Raw genomic sequence first — 22,091 nt, forward strand, 5'->3', positions numbered from 1 at the left:
AAGTGTCCAATTGATATGTTTTAGCGCCAGCATTCTATTAAACACAATGTAGGGCATAGAGAACATGTATTATACAATGTATGCAAAGATCAAAATATAGCTGGGAGTATCCGATATCATAAAGCAGGACAGGATGAGCCGCGGTGGACTACATGTCTACGCCTCCCCGAGTTTAAGCCACCATCTGATGGTTTCTCCGGGACCAGGCTCGGGTCGCAAGCCTGTATGGCACACAGTGAGCGACAGCTATTTCAATTCGCAAGACACGACTCACCATCCCACCGCGTGCGCGTGCCCAGAACGTCCACGCGCTTCAACTCCTCCGCCCTGTTCAACTCCATCTCTACTCCCTGTGCCCTCAGCCACGCCAAATCCTCGCCATCCAGCCGCTCCTGCAAATACCTGTACACCGCCCCGAGCACATCACCCACAACAATGCTCTCTTCATCGCGTGCGCACACGACGACCGGCCCCCAGGAGCGCTCCATGTTGTGGCTCAAGTGCACATGCAGCACGCCGCCGCGCAAGAGCACTGCGCGCTCTTGCAGGTCGTCGGCGCCGAGCTGGCGTACGAGCTTCCCCTGCGCGCTGCACTCCTCTACAGAGGCCTGTTGCGGAGGCTCGGCGACGCTCCAGCGCAGACGCGGCGCGGAGAGTTCTTTGGGGTGCTGGAGGAGGAATCCGATGATGTGTATCTCGCCCGAGGGTGATGGCTGGGGCGTGGTGTGGCAAGACGGCGGCTTCGGGGGTACGGACGGTGGGCGGAGCGAGTTGGATGTGTGGTGGGTAGCTGTGGTGTCTGCGATGCGGAGCTGCAGGACACAGGTGACCACGTCGCGCTCGACGGTCTTGAGCTTCAGTCCTGCAGAAACGCGGTCTGTCAGCGTCAAAGCACCCCAAGGTTCAACGAGGCCTCTCACCGTTCCACAGCCTCTCGACATTCAACAAATCTGCCCTCAACCCTCGCTTCAGCTCACTACTCCCCGCGTCCAGGCCGTCTGCAGCGCCTAAATACTCCCAGTCCGCATCCGTGAGCGGCATGCCGAAGTAGTGGTACGTGCACGCGAGCACGTCGAGCACGCTCACGAAGCCCTTCTTTCCGGGTGTGACGTGCACGGGGCCCCACTGTTCTGCGCACAGCGGCCAACGCGCGTGCGCGACCTCGAGGCGCAGCGAGTGCGTCCCCGCGGGCCAAAGGGCGTCTGCGAGGAACGTCGCCAGCGCGGGCGCGGTGACGACCTTCTGTCCGTGCGCGACGTGGATGAGCGTGGCGTTCCGTGGTGAGGAGGAGATGTCCCACTCGATGTGCGGCTCCTGCAAGGTATGCCAGTCGAGCAAAGGGTTCAGCGCGACTGGCCCGAGGGTGTCGCCGGGATTAGACGCCCACTGCGGCGCCGCGGAGACACTTTGAGCGGCTCCGCTTGGGGATGCGTTGCAAGCTGGGGGAGGGAATGTCTGTGCGAAAGGCAAAGGACTAACGGGTGGCGGACTCGTGTCCCTCGGAGAGCCGTGCGAACTAATTGGTGCCGCGCCGCCATCGAGAGAGGCAGACGCTAGCGCTTTCAGGACCTTTGCACGCGGATCAGCCGGATGAAGCCGAGAAAGACCATCGCCATCCTTTGGGAGCACCAGAGAGACTATCGGCATCGCGGGCATGCTAGGAAGCGGCGGCCAGACCCGCGCAGCGAAAGGGGGCAGTCGCTGCGACACAGCAGATGCCGGTGGAGGCGACCAAGTTGGCACCGCTACTGGTACAGGCGCTGGGACCTTTATTGGCTGCACAACTGGTGTCACGACCGGCACCGGCTGTACAAGTCGTCCAACGACTTGGACAGGCCGGACAGCCGGTGTCACGACCTGGGCCGGTGTTGCCACCTGTACTGGGCGTGCAGGGACCATGGTTTGCATTGGCATAGATCCAGGCGCAGGAATATGTACTGGGGGAAGTCGAGATGGCTCACGCGACGGAGTGGTGAGGATCTTGTAGCTTCCGTCTGGCTGGGCAAAATACTCGACCCGTGTCATGGGCGGCGTAAGGCCGCGCCCGCCGCCAGACTGCGATGCTAAAAGTTCCTGACCACTTGTGCTTCGCCCTTTGAGATAATTGCCCACCATGGGGTTGATGGGTTCCCATAGGATGGGCTCTCTGCTGATGATATCCTCAGCTGTTTCTCCATTGCGTGGTGAATTCGATTGTCGCGAGTAACACACACATGCTACAGACGTTAGGTTAGCCAAGTAAGACACGAAATATGTCATAGCTTACGATAATGGCAGCAGTGTCTGCATCGCCTGCTAACCCTTGTGCCCTCTCGCAATGCGAGACCATCGGGATGCACAGCCTGCTTGGGATATGGAGTGGGCGCATATTCATCACCTGTAAGACTGACATGATGCCCCGACATGATGCCAGAGACGCTTCCTTGGGCGTGTTCTACACGACCTGGAGGACTGGGTGTCTCGGGAGACTGGCGAAACTGCGCGTAGGCAGGCGCAGCGGGTGTCCGCGAGGTTTTATGAGGCCAAGTCGTAATATTCAAAGCATCTCTGGTATCTAAAGCAATGACAGCGCATGCCAGGAGACAAGAGAGAGTACAACAGGCGTAGTCAGGAGCGGAGCATTGGCCCGCCGTCTAATCTATCGGGCGCCGGGCGGCGTCGCGATGTCTTTGTCTAAAAATGGTAGGTGCTACAGTTTGCTTCTTCCCAACCACTTCGAATAGAGATCTGGCGACATAAACATACGGAGCCCTTGCAAAATTTCTTAAAGGACACCAACAGCAGAGTTGCCACTCGGCAAGCGAGGCGCCAACCCCAGAGCGCATCAGGCGCCTCCCGACACGCGTCAACGCAATCTGGAGAGGTAGAGCGCTCTGAGAGCCGGCGCCCGTTAACTTGAAGGCTCCTTGCATTGTCTGGTCTCAGCTCTCGTGAATCCCCCGCCTGCGCGATTCTACTAACAGCAGTGCATAAGGCTCAGAACTTAGAGGTACTTTAACTCCTCATCGCACCCTGCCGATATATATCGCTACCTCAAGCTCAAGCGTCGCGACGCCACGCCAACTTCCTGTTCCCCTATTGCGACTTGTCTGTCCAGGACGGTGACAGCCGTGGGTCGAACAAGCCCTTCAAACAAGACATCATTCTATGTCATCTGGGCCTCCTTCCGAAAATTTCAATCTATCTATCAGCGATACCGGGTCTTTCGCCGACATACACGACATGTCATTCATGTCGGAAAGTGCAGCACCTTCTCCGACGGCGCAGACCTGTGGTTCTGCCTTTTTTGTCAATCGAGGTTCTTCCGGTGGAAATAAGCATCCCAAGTACTATTTCGACGATGGTTCAACCGTGTTTCTGGTGCGTGACACTTGCACCCTCGCACGGTTGCAGTCTAATCCGCACCTAGGTCGGAGGCTTCAAGTACCGCCTTCACCAGTACTTATTCTCCAGAGAGTCGCCCCATTTCGCGAGCATCTTCGCCCATTGCGTGCCATCCGAGCCTCTCGATTTGGCTGACAAGAAATCCTCCGATTTCGACGCTTTCCTGTCTGTGCTGTACTCGACGTACGTGTCATTCCTAGTCTCTTTCGCCGTTGCCAGCCTCATGGGTCGCTTAGGTGCTATCGCATGCCTAATATCACCTCTGTCGATGAGTGGTCGGCTGTTCTGCGCCTCGCCACCGAGTGGTCGTTCGACGGCATCCGCAACCTCGCCATTGAACGTCTCGAGCTGATCGCTAGCCCTACCGAGAAGATTGCTCTGAGCCATTCACACTCGATTGCTGGTTGGCTTTCGGCAGCATACATCTCGCTGTGTCAGCGTCCCCACCCACTTACGGCTGCAGAGATCAGGGCTATTGAGGCGGAAGACGTCGAGGTGGTGATGTCTGTCCGGGAGACTGTGCTTCGTGCAGTGCAGCCGTCCGAAGTGAGCGAGATTTCTGCTCACGTCGCAAATGCGATGAAGTCTGTCACGAAGGCGGCGACTTTCACACCTCCTGATTCTATTTCAGAGGTTACAAACATGACGTCTTTTCCACACTTCGTTCCTGTCCTAGAGGTCACCACAAAGATAGAGGCCCTTCCGCGTGTCGATCCTATTCCACCTCCAGATTCTATTCCACAGCTTATAAAGATGGAGGAATCGACACTGGCCGAGCCCGGGACTGAGGCTGCGAAAGTGCAGAAGCTCTACTTCGAGATTCATCGTCGATTCGACTCTTCCAGTCTCCTCCTCTTTGCCTCTGCAGACAGCACGCAAAATATCGCCTCTAGGACACTGGCACACGTTCTGTCCTCAGTGGTACAAACAGAAATTGCACCACTCCTGGAGAAGTTGATACCGGACAATATCGGCCCCATCGCACGCGAAATCGCCCAGTGGATCGATCCTACAACGCGGGGTAATGACTTTGTGACTCTCCAGCAGATTATTGACCTAGTCTACGACAAGGCAATGAGCGATCGGGCGTCCGCTCGAGTATGCAGTCTACTGTGCCAACAACTTACGGGCGAGATCCCGGCAAATTTTCAATGTCCTGGAGATAGAGATTACGAGGGGAGACACTGGTTCCGTAGCTGTCTCCTCAATAAATGCCTCAGAGAAGCCGACAGCATTCGCCTGAAAATAGACTCGACGACACAAGGCTCGGAAGAATCAAGTACGTGTACAGCCCATACAACTGGCTCTCGGCGCGTCACTGATCTTATCTTGCACTCAGATGCCACAGAATTACCAAGTGGCGACGACAAAAACACTCTTTCCGCCGCACACGAACGTGAATATGCCGCAGTGCGCTTCATTGGCGAGCTGGTGGCGGCGGGCGCCTTGGCCAACGACGATGCCCTCCGCTGTCTCAACAATACATTCTCGGAATATGACACGCAATATACAGCTCCTAGCGACCAACAGGCCCGATTCGTCTGCGTGTTTTTGTTGACGGTCGGGCCATGCCTTCACCGCGCCAACCACAACATACGTACGCGCTTGGATCAGTACATTTCTTTCGTTCAGAGAATCAATTCTCCGAACTGTAGTGCGCGGACGGCCGCCATGATTCAGGTATGTCGCTGGCAACGTTGAGGGAGTCATATAGCTCATTATCCTTTTAATTTCATAGGAACTCTCGCAGATGCAACGTGACGGCTGGCCTGCGGCAGCATGGGATAGAGCACAACACAGCCTCTGAAGCGATTCGAGGATGTGGGAAAGAAAACACGATGGAACCGGACTACGCGGACGGCCAAGAACACTGAGATCAGACGATAAAGAGTGGGAACGTGATATATTCTTTGTTCCGTGAGGCAAAACTGAAGAGACGGAACGAAGGGGGAGTGGTATATAAGGGCGAGGTGAGAGTCCTCGAAGCACGAGCAGAATGTGAAAAGTGAGTCCGAAAGTAGAAGCAAAATGTCCATAATAAGATAAAAAGTGGTGCCGTTAGACGCCACCAAGGTGTCCGTGCCGGGGGAGTCGAGTACCGTTATCATGCCCGTGTAACCGTCGGGTTACATACAACCCATACACCAGCTAAATATTGTATATTCATACGCGACACAGCACATTCCACTCCCCTTTGAAGCCTTCAATCGTCCTACACCGACGGCGCTTTCTTGCGCGTGTTCTACACGACCCGGAGGGTTGGATATATTGGGAGACTGGCGAATTTGCGCACAGGCAGGCCAGTAGGTATCTGCGAAGTCTTATGAGACGTAGTCGCATAAGTCAAAGTATCTTTGGTATCTAGAGTGATGACAATGTGCGCTAGGAGAAGAGAGAACAACAACCGCAGAGCAGAGCATCCGAGGGCCGCCGCGCTGTCAGTAATATGCCCGGGACTAGCAACTACACCAAATTCCACTGAATATGGGGTGTACTCACCGGCACCCACTGGTATCCAGTGAAGTCCAGTGCTAGTCTCCAGTGGCTGCCGCTGTTGGCTGGTGGGTATCAGTGAGTATCAGTGGGTGGCAGTGAGACACACTGGATCCCGCTGGGCTTCGCAGGTTTCCACCGGCTACCAGCACACATCACCAGCGATTTGCATCAAACATTGCTCGAAGCCACTGGCTTATTGAGTACCAATATAAATACAAATATCCTTCTGTAATAAGCTCAATACATGCTTAGCCACCGGCATCTGTATAGATGCCTATTCTCCTCTGAACTGTGCACTATCCCAGAACTCAGCTATCACTGAAGTGTCTCTATGCAGTACACTGTCTGAGTGCAAAAGGTGTGTAAAATTGATTGCTAGATGTGTCCCCAAGTGGAAGCAGCTGTAAGTAATTCTTTGAGGCATATTATACTACAAAGACCTGGTTAGAGGCTCCTGAGATTTTTTATAAACTTTCTATAAGCTCAGAAATGAGCTATCAGGCAGTGGGGGCAGGCTGCTAGCAGTCACATTAATATTTCAACAGCTATGAACCTTGTTGTTGTGATTCTCAGATAACTGTATATTTTCTGAGTGAGAATATGCGTAATATAAGCCATCTATGCACAAAGAATGAGACCAAACCTGCCAGATACTAGTCTTAAAATGATTTGTTCATGAGAGTTAGCCCAACCTGGAAAGCAAGTCACACACCATGGCCCAATGTCACACACTTCTGCCCAAAGACCAGTGAAAGGTGCCAAAAATTATTATTCAATGACATATATTAACAATAAACAGCATATGCTGATGGATAGTGGCCACTGCCTGCCAGTGGATGTCACCAGTGTATGGTGGTGTCTGCCACCTGCCATGTGAATCAACCGGACCAAATACCAGTGGCAGCCAGCATAACATGCTGAACACCGGTATATCCCAACATACCCCACTACTTGCCACTGATACACAGCAATATTCACCAGTTGCTGCTGTATTCCGATGGGTTCCAGTGGGCAACGAAAGGTGGTGTTCACAAGCGCTCACAGCGATGCACCCGTATATGGCAAAGACCGCTGGCAAACACCAATGGCCACCGGCGAACACCGGTGGTTACCGCTGGAGGTTGGCGAACGCCGAAGTTGCAAGTCACGGGCTTATAACTCCACTGTGTGACTTATCGGGCGCCGAGAGGTGCCGCGTTGTGATGCCTGTTCTTGTCTCCAAACGGCAGGTGCTGCAGTTCGCCTCCTCTCAACCACCTCAATCGGAGATTTGACGATTTTGGTAAACATCGCGTTGTATAGAAGGCCCAGAATCTAGAGTTACTCGCGACTCGCGCCTTGATACCACTACTTCAAGCTTCAAGCTTCAAGCCCCGTTACGACGCTACGCTAACTTCTCATATCCCTCCTGTCTGTCCAGGACAGCGACAGTTATACATACTCCCAGTCGGTTACAAACGTCTCGCCCATTGTCCTATGTCATCTGGAACTCCTTCCGAACTTTCCGAACTATCTATCAGTGATACCGAGTCTTTCGCGGACATACACGACATGTCGCCCACATCGCCCGCGCCGGAAAGTGCAGGACCTTCTCAGGCGACAGAGACTGGTGGTTCTGTACCTTTCGTCGATCGAGATTCTCCCGATGAAACCAAGCATTCCAAGTACTATTTCGATGATGGTTCAATCGTGGTTCTGGTGCGTGACATTTGTACTCTTGCAGTGCGCGGTTGTGGTCTAATCAGCACCCAGGTCGGAAAATTCAAGTACCGCCTCCACCAGTACTTATTCTCCAGAGACTCGCCCTATTTCGCGAACATCTTTACCCATTACATGCCCTCCGAGCCTCTCAATCTGGCTGACAAGAGATCCTCCGATTGGTCGGGCCATGCCTTCACCGCGCCAACCACAACATACGTACGCGCTTGGATCAGTACATTTCTTTCGTTCAGAGAATCAATTCTCCGAACTGTAGTGCGCGGACGGCCGCCATGATTCAGGTATGTCGCTGGCAACGTTGAGGGAGTCATATAGCTCATTATCCTTTTAATTTCATAGGAACTCTCGCAGATGCAACGTGACGGTTGGCCTGCGGCAGCATAGGATAGAGCGCAACACAGCCTCTGAAGCGATTCGAGGATGTGGGAAAGAAACTACGGTGGAACCGGACTACGCGGGCGGCCAAGAACACTGAGATCGGACGATAAAGAACGGGAACGTGATATATTCTTTGTTCCGTGAGGGAGAACTGAAGAGACGGAACGAAGGGGGAGTGGTATATAAGGGCGAGGTGAGAGTCCTCGAAGCACGAGCAGGATGTGAAAAGTGAGTCCGAAAGTAGAAGCAAAATGTCCATAATAAGATAAGAAGTGGTGCCGTCAGACGCCACCAAGGTGTCCATGCCGGGGGAGTCGAGTACCGTTATCATGCCCGTGTAACCGTCGGGTTACATACGACCCATACACCAGCTAAATGTTGTATATTCATACGCGACACAGCACATTCTACTCGCCTTTGAAGCCTTCAATCGTCCTACACCGACGGCGCAAGAGATGCTTTCTTGCGCGTGTTCTACACGACCTGGAGGGCTGCCAGGATATCTTGGGAGATTGGCGAGTCTGCGCGCAGGCAGGCCAGCGGGTACCTGCGAAGCCTTATGGGAAGTGGTCGCATGGGCCAAAATATTTTTGGTATCTAGAGTAATGATAATGTGCGCCAGGAGAAGAGAGAACAACAACCGCAGAGCACTGAGAGCAGAGCATCCGAGGGCCGCGGTGTGATTTATTGGGCGCCGAGCGGTGCCGCGTTGCGATGCCTGAATTGGTCCGCAAACGGCAGGTGCCGCAGTTCGCTTCCTCAATCGGAGATTTGACGATTTTGGCAAACATCACGTTGTGTAGAAGGCCCAGAATCTAGAGTTACTCGCGCCTCGCGCGTTGATATCACTACTTCAAGCTTCAAGCTCAAGGCCCGTTACGACGCCACGCCAACTTCTCATATCCCTCCTGTCTGTCCAGGACAGCGACAGTTGTCTATACTCTTAGTCGGTTACAAATATCTCGGGCGTCGTTCTATGTCATCTGGAACTTCTTCTGAATTTTCTGAGCTATCTATTAGCGATACTGAGTCTTACGCGGACATACACGATATGTCGTCCCCGACATCACCCACGTCGGAAAGTGCAGGACCTTTTCAGACGACCGAGACCGGTAGTTCTGTACCTTTCATCGATCGAGATTCTTCCAATGAAACCAAGCATCCCAGGTACTATTTCGACGATGGTTCAATCGTGGTTCTGGTGCGTGACATTTGTACCCTCGCGCGGCTGTGGTCTAATCAGCACCCAGGCCGGAAGATTCAAGTACCGCCTCCACCAGTACTTATTCTCCAGAGACTCGCCCTATTTCGCGAACGTCTTCGCCCATTGCATGCCCTCCGAGCCTCTCAATCTGGCTGACAAGAAATCATCTGATTTCGACGCTTTCCTGTCTGTGCTGTACTCGACGTACGTGTCAAAGTTCCCACTCTCTTCTGTTGCTGTCGGCCTCATGAGTTGGTCAGATGCTATCGCCCGCCCGATATCACTTCTGTGGATGAATGGTCGGCTGTTCTGCGCCTCGCCACCGAGTGGTCGTTCGACGGCATTTGCAACCTCGCCATTGAACGTCTCGAACTCATCGCTAGCCCCATTGAGAAGATCATTCTGAGCCATTCACACTCCATTCCCAACTGGCTCCCAGCAGCTTACGTCTCGCTGTGTCGGCGTCCCCACCCACTTACAGCTGCAGAGATCAGAGCTATCGAGGCGGAAGACGTCGAGGTGGTGATGTCTGTCCGGGAGACCATGCTTCGTGCAGGGCTACCGTTAGAAGTGAGCGAAATTATTGCTCTCATCGCCAAATCCATCAAGTCTGCTACGAATGCAGCGACTCTCACACCCCCCGATCCTATCCCGGAGGTCACAAACATGGCGGCTTTTCCACGTTCCAATCCCATTCCAGCGACTACAAAGGCAGACGCTTCCCCGCGCGCTGATTCTGTCCCACCTTCCAATCCTATCCCGGAGGTCAAAGACACGGCGGAAGTGACATTGGCCGAGCCCGGGACTGAGGCCGCGAAAGTGCAGAAGCTCTACTTCGAGATTCATCGTCGATTCGATTCTGCCAGTCTTCTCCTTCTTGCCTCTGCAGACAGCACGCAAAATATCGCCTCTAGAACACTAGCACACGTTCTGTCCTCAGTGGTACAAACAGAAGTTGTACCACTCCTGGAGAAGTTGACACCGGATAACATCGACCCCATCGCACGCGAAATAGCCCAGTGGATCGACCTTACAACGCGGTATAATAACTCTGTGACTCTCCAGCAGATTATTGACCTGGTCTACGACAAGGCAACGAGCGATCGGGCGTCCGCACGAGTATGCAGTCTACTGTGCCAACAACTTACGGGCGAGATCCCGGCAAATTTTCAACGTCCTGGGGACAGAGATTACGAGGGAGGAGCTCGGTTCCGTGACTGTCTCCTTGATAAATGCCTCAGAGAAGCCAAGAGCACTCGCCTGAAGATGGGCACGGCGACACAAGGCTCGGAAGAATTAAGTACGTGTACAGTCTTTAGAACTGGCTCTCGACACATTACTGATCTGATCATGTATTCAGGTGCGATAGAATTATCAAGTTGCGACGACGAAGACGCACTTTCCGTCGCACACGAATGCGAATATGCCGCAGTCCACTTCATTGGTGAACTGTTGGTGGTGGGAGTCTTGGCCATCGACGATCCCTTCCGCTGTCTCGACAACATAGTTCCCGAATATTGCACGGAATCTCCTAGCGACGAAGAGGCTCGATTGGTCTGCGCGTTTTTATTGACGGTTGGGCCGTGCCTTCCCCGCGCCAACTACGACATATGTAAGCGCATGAATCGGTACCTCTGTTTCGTTAAGAAGGTTGGTGCTGAGGGCCATAGTGCACAGACGGCCGCTTTGGTGGAGGTATGTCACTCTATCGACATTGAGGGAACCATATGCTCATTATCCTCTTAAATCTATTAGAAATTCTCGCGGATGCAACGTGACTCAGACGTCTGGCCCGCAACACCATAGTATAGAGAGCAACACAGCCTCTGAAGCAGTTCGAGGATCTTGGGAACAAATTACAACCGATCCACCAGCTAAACGTTGCATATTGATATGCGAGGACATGGCACATTTTATCCGCCTTTGAAGCCTCGTCTCGTTGCAAGCGTGCTCAGTAAAGCATGATTCTATTGATGAACTTCAAGCGAATAAGAGTGCTAAGATTCGACATGTATGTAGTTTTACAACAAGAGACAGCTTCATCCAATTTTGTGGCTAAATCTAGAACTCCATCATACCACTGAATCAGGGGGAAGCATGGGATAAGAACCGTTCTCGCATGGGGGGGAGGCAATGGTATTGGAGAAAGAAGTCCTAAAGATCTTCTTTCCCAACTCTCTGTCCGCCATCTAGTAGCACTGAGAGTAATCTGCGCGGATGCCAATTAGCGGTATTCAGCGACGGTGATACTAATGGCCACTACAAGGGTTAAGAACGTGGCAAGTGAAGCCAGACGCGCACACAGTCGGACCACTATATCCAGTCCCACCACACTGGCCCCACTGGGCAACACTCCCAGTCGGTGCAGGGCCAGCAGACGACCCAGATCCAGATGCCGGAGGCGGCGGAGGAGGCAGGGAAGTCGTACCACCACTGAATGTACAACCAATGTCACCGAACTTGATGTTACTGAACACCACCTTCGAGCTCGGGGCCTGCGACTCGATCTGTGCTGGTACACCGGACGTCGTCGCACAAGTGCCGCGGGAGACACCAGGCGACGACCCATCCTTAGTCGTCGGGTAGTTAGAGTCAAGCCACAGCATGCTCGCCGCGTAGTCGTCCCACACTGACAGCGTGAGCACCATCCCGTTCCCGAGTGACTCGCCCATCTGCTGCAGTCCACCGTGTTGCGAGAAGTAGTCCGTGTCTCCGAACACCGTCTTCTGCTCCGTGCAGAACTCGTCCGTGATGCTGTTGACCGCATCGATCCCGGGGATGTTGACCACGCTATTCTGGATCACCTTCCCGCCCTGCACGTACACCCGACGGATCTCGCTCAGCGTCCCAGTCGTCGTGTTGTCGCTCGTCACGAACTGCGTCACGACCGTGAACGGCTTGGACGTGTCGACCGTCAGGCCGTTGCCCAGGAATGTCTTGTCGCCCAGACGGAACGAGTTGAAGTCGCAGCCGTCGGCGTCGCACAGGCCGGTGTCGCGAGTGCAGTCGTCTCCTGAGCACTGTGTCTGGCCATCGGTCGTGCACGGGTGTGGGGTAAATGCGGCGGCGTCGCTGTTGGCCTCACAGATAAAGCAGCTTGAACATCTCGTAGTGGCTGTCGTCCGCCATCAAGTACACACGGCTCCCCACGTTCGATCCCGTCTCGAACTGCAGCGTCAGCGACGACTCCGAGCTCGTGATCCCGTACGTCCCCGTGTAGTCCGCACCGTCCAGCGCACAGTTCGCCGCGCATGTCGCACCGTCAGGACACAGTGTCGCGTCCCACTCGTTGCCGGTGTAGCAGTTGGTGTATCCGGTGGTGCTGTGCAGCCACCGCCAGTTAGAGTCGAGGACGACCTTGGTGCTCTAGTTGACGCACCCGCCGGCGGTGGTGCACTTCTGGGACGACAGCGTCGGGTGGGTCTCTGGTGTCTGCGTGCCGGCTTGTTGAGCGGCGGCAATGGCAGCGAGGGTGAAAGAGATGAGGGCAAGTTTGTGGAACATTGTGACTGGCTGGCAGGAGACCAGTTAGTATCGTCCAGGGTGCGTGTGGGTACGACGGGCGCAAATAGACTCACCGAAAGGATCGGGTCGATGGTCGTTGACCTGTAGACCTTGGCAAATGCCTTTTACTTCGGCTGTTAGGAATCAGGTCCAGTTTCAGGTGTCGTAAAATGCTGGGGAACTGACGTAGAGCTGAATCGACTTATGGGGACGGTAGAGCTCTGACTCCTAACGATATTTGAGCTCCAGTTTATATACGCTTTGCCTGGCATAAAAGCACTGGCACTTGAAGTCTGAAGCCTCGACAGCTCTCGTGCGCGTGTCCCAAACGAGCGAGAACACCTGGTAAGTTTTTCTCGAGCATTTTCAGTCCTTTTAAAACGCTTCCTCGGAGATCTAACAACAAAAATCAGCACGAGCCCTCGATGATAGTACAAAATGCGCACTTTGTGAGGTAGCGCGGACAAACAAGAAAGCTGTCCCGCAGATTTGAGCCGATATTCCACACACGCGCACTCCAGACACGTCCGTACTTGGTTGAATGCCAAGACCTTCTATCGCAGATCCCGCGACGCGGATGATGGATAGGACGTCTTGGAGGGCTGAATATCTTGGGAGACTGGCCGGGCGAACCTGCGCGCAGGTAGACACAGCAGGTGTCTGCGAAGCTTCTTGAAACACAGCCGCATAATTCAAAGTATCTCTGGTATCTGGAGTAACGACAGCGCATGCCAGGAGACAAGAGAGAGGACAACAGGCGTAGCCAGGCCTGAGCAGAGCATTAATATTGGGCCGCCCGATGGCGCGTCGCGAAAGCCGGTCCTTATCCGCAAACGGCAAGCGCTTCAGTTCGCCTCCTCGGAGCCACCTCGAAAAGATTTTGGTGGCCAGCTCCTCGAAGGATGCAACGGCAGAGTCGTCACCCCGGGCGGGGCGCGCGCATCAGGCGTCGCCCGAGGCTTACTCAGAAATGATGCACCTACTGTAGAGATACCTGCGCTTCGCGCCTGGCCGTTACATATCACTACTACGCCACATCAACTCCTCGTCCTCTACACTCCCAGTCGGTTACAAGCATCTCGGGCATCGTTCCATGTCATCTGCAACTCCTTCCGAAGTTTCTGATCTGTCCATCAGCGATACAGAGTCTTTCGCGGACATACACCAAATACCGTCCCTCATATCGCCCACGCCGGAAAGTGCAACACCTTCCCTGATGACGGAGACTGGTGGCTCTGCTCCTTTCGTCGATCGAGATTGTCTCAGCCTAAACAAGCATCCCAAGTACTATTTCGACGATGGTTCAACCGTGTTTCTGGTGTGTGGCATTTGTACCCTCGCACGGTTACAGTCTAATCTGCACCTAGGTCGGAGGCTTCAAGTACCGCCTTCACCAGTACTTATTCTCCAGAGAGTCGCCCCATTTCGCGAGCATCTTCGCCCATTGCGTGCCCTTCGAGCCTCTCGATTTGGCTGACAAGAAATCCTCCGATTTCGACGCTTTCCTGTCTGTGCTGTACTCGACGTACGTATCATTCCTATTCTCTTTCGCCGTTGCCAGCCTCATGGGTCGCTTAGGTGCTATCGCATGCCTGATATCACCTCTGTCGATGAATGGTCGGCTGTTCTGCGCCTCGCCACCGAGTGGTCATTCGACAGCATCCGTAGCCTCGCCATTGAACGTCTCGAGCCGATCGCTAGCCCTGTCGAGAAGATTGTCTTGAGCCATTCACACATGATTCCCAGTTGGCTCTCGGCAGCATACGTCTCGCTGTGTCAGCGTTCCCACCCACTTACGGCTGCGGAGATCAGAGCTATTGAGGCGGAAGACGTCGAGGTGGTGATGTCAGTCCGGGAGACAATGCTCCGTGCAGGGCTACCCTTTGAAGTGAGCGAGATTTCTGCTTGCGTCGCCAATTCCATGGCGTCTGTCGCGATGGCGGCGACTTTCACACCTTCCCATCCTATCCCAGAGGTCACAAAGACAAAGGTTTCCCCATCTTCCGACCCTATCCCAGCGGCCACAAGGATGGCAGATTTTCCGCGCACTGATCCTATTCCACCTCCCAATCCTCTTCCAGAGGTCATGAAGATGGCGGAATCGACATTGGCCGAGCCCGGTACTGAGGCCGCGAAAGTGCAGAAGCTCTACTTCGAGATTCATCGTCGATTCGACTCTTCCAGTCTCCTCCTCCTTGCCTCTGCAGAAAGCACGCGATATATCGCCTCTAGAACACTGGCACACGTTCTGTCCTCAGTGGTACAAACAGAAGTTGTACCACTCCTGGAGAAGTTGACACCGGATAATATCGGCTCCATCGCACGCGAAATCGCCCAATGGATCGACCTTACAACGCAGCATAATGATTGGGTGACTCTCCAGCAGATTATTGACCTAGTCCGCGACAAGGCAACAAGTGATCGGGCGTCCGCACGAGTATGCAGTCTACTATGCCGACAACTTACAGGCAAGATCCCGGCAAAGTTTCAACGTCCTGGGGATAAAGACTACGTGGGGGGACCCGCGTTCCGTAGCTGTCTCCTTAGTAAATGCCTTGGAGAAGCCACTAGCATTCGCTTGAAGATGGGCTCGGCGACACAGGGCTCGGAAGAATCAAGTACGTGTACAGCCCATACAGCTGGCTCTTGGCGCGTCACTGATCTTACCCTGTGCTCAGATGCCGCAGAATTGCCGAGCAGTGATCAGGAAGACGCACTTTTCGCTGCACACGAACGTGCATATGCCGCAGCCCACTTCGTCGGCGAACTCGTGGTGGCGGGCGTCTTGACCAACAACGATGTTTTTAGCTATCTCAACAACTTCGCACAGAACCTGAGATCTTTTAACGAACAACAGGCTCAATTCGTCTGCGCATCCTTGTTGACGGCCGGGCCGTGCCTTCACCGTGCCGACAACACCACACGTTCGCGCATGGGTTGGTACATTACTCTCATTCAGCAGGTCGATCCTCTGAGCTGTAGCGCGCGGATGGCCGCTATGCTGGAGGTATATCGCTGTTCTCAACGTTGGGGAGTCATACAGCTCATTATCCTCGTGTTGATTTTATTAGGAACTCTCGCAGATGCAACGAGACGGTTGGCCTGCGGTAGCATAGCATAGAATGCAATACAGTCCTTGAAGCGACTCAAGGGTTTTGGAAAGAAACCACAGTCCATACATCAGTCGAATGTCGTACATTCGCGCACAAATACTGTACACAGTAAATTTCTCTCGCCTTTGAAGTTTTGTCTCACCGCATGAAGCGTGTCTAAAAAAGCGTAATCCTATCGATAAGCCTAAGGCAAATAAGATTCATCATATACATGGTTTTTTAATAATAAAAAACTGCTTCGTGGCTAAACTTTTTCCATTGTGTCACCAAATTAGAGGAAGCATAGGATGACAACAGTTCTCGCTTAGGGGAGAGGCAATGCAGGTGGAGAGAAGTCCTAGGGATCTTCCTTCCCAACTCTCTGTCTGCCTTCTAGTAGCACTGAGAATAGTCTGCGCAAACAACAATTAGTGGTATTCAGCAGCGGTGAGCCTAATGATGGCCACTTACAAGGGTTGAGAACGCGGCAAGTGAAGCCAGATGCGCACACAGTCGGCCCACTGTACCCAGTCCCACCACACTGGCCCCACTGAGCAACAGTCTCAGTTGGTGCAGGGTCAGCAGACGAGCCCGATCCAGATGCCGGAAGGGGTGGAGGAGGCAGAGAAGCTGTACCGCCGCTGAATGTAGACCCAATATCACTGACGCGACCTTGATATTGCTGAATACCACCTTCGAGCACGGGCCTACGCAGCGGGTGCCTGCGAAGCGGCCCTATGAAACGTAGTCGCATAAGTCAAGGTATCTTTGGTATCTAGAGTAATGGCAGTGCATGTCAGGAGACGAGAGAGAGAACAAACAGCTGCAGTTGGCAAGAGCAGAGCGCCGGGCCGCCGTGTGATTTATCGGGCGCCGAATGGCGGCAGGTGCTGCGCCTCAATCAGAGATTTGACGATTTTGGTAAGCATCCCGTCGTGTATCATGATAATCTAGAGCCTCGGTCACATCGCTGCTTTGAGCCCCATCACGAAGCCACGCTCTCATATCCCTATTGTCTGTCCAGGACAACAACAGTTATCTATACTCCCAGTCGACAACAAACATCTCGGGCATCGTTCTATGTCATCCGGAACTCCTTCCGAAGTTTCCGATCTATCTATCAGCGATACCGAGTCTTTCGCGGATATACACGAGATATCGTCCCCAACATCGCCCACGCCGGAAAGTGCAACACCTTCTCTGACGACGGAGACTGGTCGCTCTGCTCCTTTCGTCGATCGAGATTGTCCCAGCCAAAATAGGCATCCCAAGTACTATTTCGACGATGGTTCAACCGTGGTTCTGGTGCGTGGCATTTGTACCCTCGCCTGGTTGCAGTCTAATCCGCACCTAGGTTGGAGGGTTCAGGTACCGCCTCCACCGGTACTTATTCTCCAGAGACTCGCCCCATTTTGCAAGCATTTTCGCGCGTTGCGTACCCTCCGAGTCTATCGACCTGGCTGACAAGAAATCCTCCGATTTCGATGCTTTCCTGTCTGTGTTGTACTCGACGTACGTGTTGGCATTCCCAGCCACTTTTGTCGTTGCCAGACTCATTAGTCGCTTAGGTGCCATCGTTTGCCCGACATCACTACTGTGGATGAATGGTCGGCTGTTCTGCGCCTCGCCACCGAGTGGTCGTTCGATGGCATCCGCAACCTCGCCATTGAACGCCTCGAGCCGATTGCTAGCCCCATTGAGAAGATTGTTCTGAGCCATTCACACTCGATTGCTAGTTGGCTTCCGGCAGCATACATCTCGCTGTGTCAACGTCCCCACCCACTTACGGCTGCGGAGATCAGAGCTATTGAGGCGGAAGACGTCGAGGTAGTGATGTCTGTCCGGGAGACTATACTCCGTGCAGGGTTGCCATCTGAAGTGAGCGAGATTTCTGCTCATGTCGCCAATGTGATGAAGTCTGTCACGAAGGCGGCAACTTTCACACCTCCCAATTTTATTCCAGAGATTGCAAACATGACGTCTTTTCCACGTTCCGATCCTATCCCAGAGGACACAAAGATAGAGGCCCTTCCGCGTGTCGATCCTATTCCACCTCCAAATCTTATTCCAGAGGTCATAAAGATGGAGGAATCGACATTAGCCGAGCCCGGTACTGAGGCCGCGAAAGTGCAGAAGTTCTACTTCGAGATTCATCGTCGATTCGACTCTTCCAGTCTCCTCCTCCTTGCCTCTGCAGACAGCACGCAAAATATCGCCTCTAGAACACTGGCACACGTTCTGTCCTCAGTGGTACAAACAGAAGTTGTACCACTCCTAGAGAAGTTGACACCGGACAACATCGACCCCATCGCACGCGAAATCGCCCAATGGATCGACCTTACAACGCAGCATAATGATTGGGTGACTCTCCAGCAGATTATTGACCTGGTCTACGACAAGGCAACAAGCGATCGGGCGTCCGCTCGAGTATGCAGTCTTCTATGCCAACAACTTACAGGCAAGATCCCGGCAAAGTTTCAACGTCCTGGGGATAGAGACTACCAGGGGGGACACTGGTTCCGTAGCTGTCTCCTCAATAAATGCCTCAGAGAAGCCGAGAGCATTCGCTTGAAGATGGGCTCGGCGACACAGGGCTCGGAAGAATCAAGTACGTGTACAGCCCATACACGTGGCTCTCGGCGCGTCACTGATCTTACCCTGTGCTCAGATGCCGCAGAATTACCGAGCAGTGATGGGGGGGACGCGCTTTTCGCCGCACACGAACGTGCATATGCCGCAGCCCACTTCGTCGGCGAACTCGTGGTGGCGGGCGTCTTGGCCGACAACGATGTCCTCAGCTATCTCAACAACTTCGCACAGAACCTGAGATCTTTTAACGAACAACAGGCTCAATTCGTCTGCGCATTCTTGTTGACGGTCGGGCCGTGCCTTCACCGCGCCGACCACAACATACGTACGCGCTTGGATCAGTACATTTCTTCCGTTCAGAGAATCAATTCCCTGAACTGTAGTGCGCGGACGGCTGCCATGATTCAGGTATGTCGCCGCTGGCAACATTGAGGGAATCATATAGCTCATTACCCTTTTAAATTTATCAGGAACTCTCGCAGATGCAACGTGACGGCTGGCCTGCGGCAGCATAGTATAGAGCGCAACACAGCCTCTGAAGCGATTAGAGGGTGTGGGAAAAAAACCACGGTGGAACCGAACTACGCGGACGGCCAAGAACACTGAGATCGGACGATAAAGAACGGGAACGGGATATATTCTTTGTTCCGTGAGGCAAAACTGGAGACGGAACGAAGGGGGAGTGGTATGTAAGGGCGAGGTGAGAGTCCTCGAAGCACGAGCAGGATGTGAAAAGTGAGCCCGAAAGTAGAAGCAAAATGTCCATGGAAAGATGAAAAGTGGTGCCATCGGACGCCACCAAGGTGTCCGTGCCAGAGAGTCGAGTCACGGTACCACTATTATGCCCGTGTAACCGTCGGGTTACACATGGCCCATACACCAGCTAAATATTGTATATTCATACGCGAAAACACGGCACATTCTACTCGCCTTTGAAGCCTTCAATCGTCCTACACCGACGGCGCAAGAGATGCTTTCTTGCGCGTGTTCTACACGACTCGGAGGGTTGGATATCTTGGGAGACTGGCGAATTTGCGCACAGGCAGGCCAGCGGGTATCTGCGAGGCCTTATGAGACGTAGTCGCATAAGTCAAAGTATCTTTGGTATCTAGAATGAACGACAACCGCAGAGCAGAGCATCCGAGGGCCGCGGTGTAATTTATCGGGCGCCGAGCGATGCCGCATTGCGATGCCTGAATTGGTCCTTGTCTGCAAACGGCAGGTGCTGCAGTTCGCCTCCTCTCAACCACCTCAATCGGAGATTTGACGATCTTGGTAAACATCGCGTTGTGTAGAAGGCCCAGAATCTAGAGTTACTCGCGCCTCGCGCGTTGATATCACTACTTCAAGCTTCAAGCTTCAAGGCCCGTTACGACGCCACGCCAACTTCTCATATCCCTCCTGTCTGTCCAGGACAGCGACAGTTGCCTATACTCTTAGTCGGTTACAAACGTCTCGGCCATCGTTCTATGTCATCTGGAACTCCTTCCGAGGTTTCCGATCTATCTATCAGCGATACCGAGTCTTTCGCGGACATACACGACATGTCGTCCCCAACATCGCCCACGCCGGAAAGTGCAGGATCTTCTCAGGCGACCGAGACCGGTAGTTCTGTACCTTTCGTCGATCGAGATTCTTCCAATGAAACCAAGCATCCCAAGTACTATTTCGACGATGGTTCAACCGTGGTTCTGGTGCATGACATTTGTACCCTCGCGCGGCTGTGGTCTAATCAACATCCAGGTCGGAAAATTCAAGTACCGCCTCCACCAGTACTTATTCTCCAGAGACTCGCCCTATTTCGCGAATATCTTCGTCCATTGCATGCCCTCCGAGCCTCTCAATCTAGCTGACAAGAGATCCTCCGATTTCGATGCTTTCCTGTCTGTGCTGTACTCGACGTACGTGTCATTCCCGCTCTCTTCTGTTGCTGTCGGCCTCATGAGTTGGCCAGGTGCTATCGCCCGCCCGATATCACTTCTGTGGATGAATGGTCGGCTGTTCTGCGCCTCGCCACCGAGTGGTCGTTCGACGGCATTTGCAACCTCGCCATTGAACGTCTCGAACCCATCGCTAGCCCCATTGAGAAGATCATTCTGAGTCACTCACACTCTATTCCAGATTGGCTCCCAGCAGCATACGTCTCGCTGTGTCAGCGTCCTCACCCACTTACGGCTGCGGAGATCAGAGCTATTGAGGCGGAAGACGTCGAGGTGGTGATGTCAGTCCGGGAGACTATGCTTCGTGCAGGGCTACCGTTAGAAGTGAGCGAAACGATTGCTCTCATCGCCAAATCCATCAAGTCTGCTACGAATGCGGCGACTCTCGCACCTCCCGATCCTACTCCAGAGGTCACAAACATGGCGGCTTTTCCACGTTCCAACCCCATTTCAGCGACCACAAAGGCAGACACTTCCCCGCGCGCTAATCCTACTAGTATTCCACCTTCCAATCTTATCCTAGAGATCAAAGACACAGCGGAATTAACATTGGCTGAGCCCGGGACTGAGGCCGCGAAGGTTCAAAAGCTCTACCTCGAGATTCATCGTCGATTCGACTCTTCCAGTCTTCTCCTCCTTGCCTCTGCAGACAGCACGCGGAATGTCGCCTCTAGAACACTGGCACACGTTCTGTCCTCGGTAATTCATACAGAAGTCGCACCCCTTCTCGAGAAGATGACACCAGATAATATCGACCCCATCGCACGCGAAATAGCCCAATGGATCGATCTTACAGCGCGGGGTAATGATTGTGTGACTCTCCAACAGATTATTGACCTAGTTTACGATAAGGCAACGGGCGATCGGGAATCCGCTCGAGTATGCAGTCTACTATGCCGACAACTTACAGGCAAGATCCTGGCAAAGTTCCAACATCCTGCAGACAGAGATTACGAGGGAGGAGCCCGGTTCCGTGACTGTCTCCTTCGTAAATGCCTCAGAGAAGCCGAGAGCACTCGCTTGAAGATGGGCTCGGCGACACAGGGCTCGGAAGAATCAAGTACGTGTATAGTCCTTGCAACTGGCTCTCGCCGCGTTACTGATCTTATTTTGCGCTCAGGTGCCACAGAATTACCAAGCGGCGACGAGGAAGATGCGCTTTCTGCCGCACATGGATGTGGATATGCCGCAGTCCACTTCGTTGGCGAACTGATGGTGGTCGGAGTCTTGGCCAACGACGATGCCTTCCGCTGTCTCAGCAGCATAGTTACCGAATATGAGATGAGATATGAAGCTCCTAGCGACCAGCAGGCTCGATTCGTCTGCGCGTTTTTGTTGACGGTCGGGCCGCGCCTCCACCGCGCCAACGACAACGTAAATGAGCGCATGGACTCGTACATCACTTTCGTCAGGAGAGTAGATCATGTGGGCCGTAGTGCGCGGACGGCCGCTTTGATAGAGGTATGTGCTCTATCAATATTGAGGGAGTCATAATGATTCATTATTACAAATCTCTAGGAATTCTCGCAGATGCAACGTGACGGCTGGCCTGCAGCAGCATAGTATAGAGTGCAATGTAGCCTCTGAAACAATTTGAGGATCTCGGAAAGAAACTACAACCAATACATCAGCTAAACGTTGTATATTGATACGCGAATATACGGCACATTTGATTCCCCTTCGAAGTCTTGTCTCATTGCAGGAAGCGTACTCAGAGAAGCATGATTCCATTGGTAAACTTCAGGCGAATGAGAGAGCTAAGATCCAACATTTATGTAGTTCTCC

General features: G+C 53.4%; 8 protein-coding genes across 8 annotated transcripts; 6 read left to right on the forward strand and 2 right to left on the reverse strand.

Annotated features, from left to right (window-relative positions):
* Nucleotides 1-168: 168 nt before the first annotated feature.
* On the reverse strand, nucleotides 169-1,620 carry PHACADRAFT_113311 (uncharacterized protein; the record flags this gene model as incomplete). The annotated part of the gene is made up of 3 exons (XM_007391597.1): nucleotides 940-1,620; nucleotides 275-812; nucleotides 169-221 (listed from the first exon to the last, which is right to left on the reverse strand). Coding segments are annotated over exons 1-3 (693 nt in total), but the record flags the coding sequence as incomplete, so codon positions are not given.
* A 2,010-nt stretch (nucleotides 1,621-3,630) lies between these two features.
* Nucleotides 3,631-3,927, forward strand: PHACADRAFT_85719 (uncharacterized protein; the record flags this gene model as incomplete). Its single annotated transcript, XM_007391598.1, has 1 exon — nucleotides 3,631-3,927. A coding segment is annotated over one exon (297 nt), but the record flags the coding sequence as incomplete, so codon positions are not given.
* Nucleotides 3,928-7,356: 3,429 nt separating this feature from the next.
* PHACADRAFT_191394 (uncharacterized protein) lies at nucleotides 7,357-7,961 on the forward strand (the record flags this gene model as incomplete). The annotated part of the gene is made up of 4 exons (XM_007391599.1): nucleotides 7,357-7,578; nucleotides 7,633-7,797; nucleotides 7,856-7,880; nucleotides 7,939-7,961. The coding sequence occupies 4 exons, from the start codon at nucleotides 7,357-7,359 to the stop codon at nucleotides 7,959-7,961; spliced, it is 435 nt and encodes a 144-aa protein (XP_007391661.1).
* A 1,067-nt stretch (nucleotides 7,962-9,028) lies between these two features.
* On the forward strand, nucleotides 9,029-10,987 carry PHACADRAFT_191395 (uncharacterized protein; the record flags this gene model as incomplete). The annotated part of the gene is made up of 5 exons (XM_007391600.1): nucleotides 9,029-9,178; nucleotides 9,228-9,385; nucleotides 9,442-10,481; nucleotides 10,542-10,876; nucleotides 10,937-10,987. The coding sequence occupies 5 exons, from the start codon at nucleotides 9,029-9,031 to the stop codon at nucleotides 10,985-10,987; spliced, it is 1,734 nt and encodes a 577-aa protein (XP_007391662.1).
* Nucleotides 10,928-12,685, reverse strand: PHACADRAFT_205265 (glycoside hydrolase family 7 protein; the record flags this gene model as incomplete). The annotated part of the gene is made up of 4 exons (XM_007391601.1): nucleotides 10,928-11,430; nucleotides 11,483-12,253; nucleotides 12,318-12,503; nucleotides 12,561-12,685. 4 exons carry the CDS (start codon nucleotides 12,683-12,685, stop codon nucleotides 11,406-11,408), a joined length of 1,107 nt encoding a protein of 368 aa, XP_007391663.1. The 3' UTR covers nucleotides 10,928-11,405.
* A 1,373-nt stretch (nucleotides 12,686-14,058) lies between these two features.
* On the forward strand, nucleotides 14,059-14,561 carry PHACADRAFT_65989 (uncharacterized protein; the record flags this gene model as incomplete). The annotated part of the gene is made up of 2 exons (XM_007391602.1): nucleotides 14,059-14,210; nucleotides 14,264-14,561. Coding segments are annotated over 2 exons (450 nt in total), but the record flags the coding sequence as incomplete, so codon positions are not given.
* Nucleotides 14,562-16,808: 2,247 nt separating this feature from the next.
* Nucleotides 16,809-19,109, forward strand: PHACADRAFT_249288 (uncharacterized protein; the record flags this gene model as incomplete). The annotated part of the gene is made up of 5 exons (XM_007391603.1): nucleotides 16,809-17,082; nucleotides 17,132-17,289; nucleotides 17,346-18,385; nucleotides 18,446-18,774; nucleotides 18,837-19,109. Coding segments are annotated over exons 1-3 (932 nt in total), but the record flags the coding sequence as incomplete, so codon positions are not given.
* Nucleotides 19,110-19,669: 560 nt separating this feature from the next.
* PHACADRAFT_249290 (uncharacterized protein) lies at nucleotides 19,670-21,366 on the forward strand (the record flags this gene model as incomplete). The annotated part of the gene is made up of 4 exons (XM_007391604.1): nucleotides 19,670-20,060; nucleotides 20,110-20,267; nucleotides 20,321-20,783; nucleotides 20,804-21,366. A coding segment is annotated over exon 4 (325 nt), but the record flags the coding sequence as incomplete, so codon positions are not given.
* Nucleotides 21,367-22,091: the final 725 nt, after the last annotated feature.

Source organism: Phanerochaete carnosa (genome assembly GCF_000300595.1).
Source record: "Phanerochaete carnosa HHB-10118-sp unplaced genomic scaffold PHACAscaffold_2, whole genome shotgun sequence".
Taxonomy (NCBI): Eukaryota; Fungi; Basidiomycota; class Agaricomycetes; order Polyporales; family Phanerochaetaceae; genus Phanerochaete; species Phanerochaete carnosa.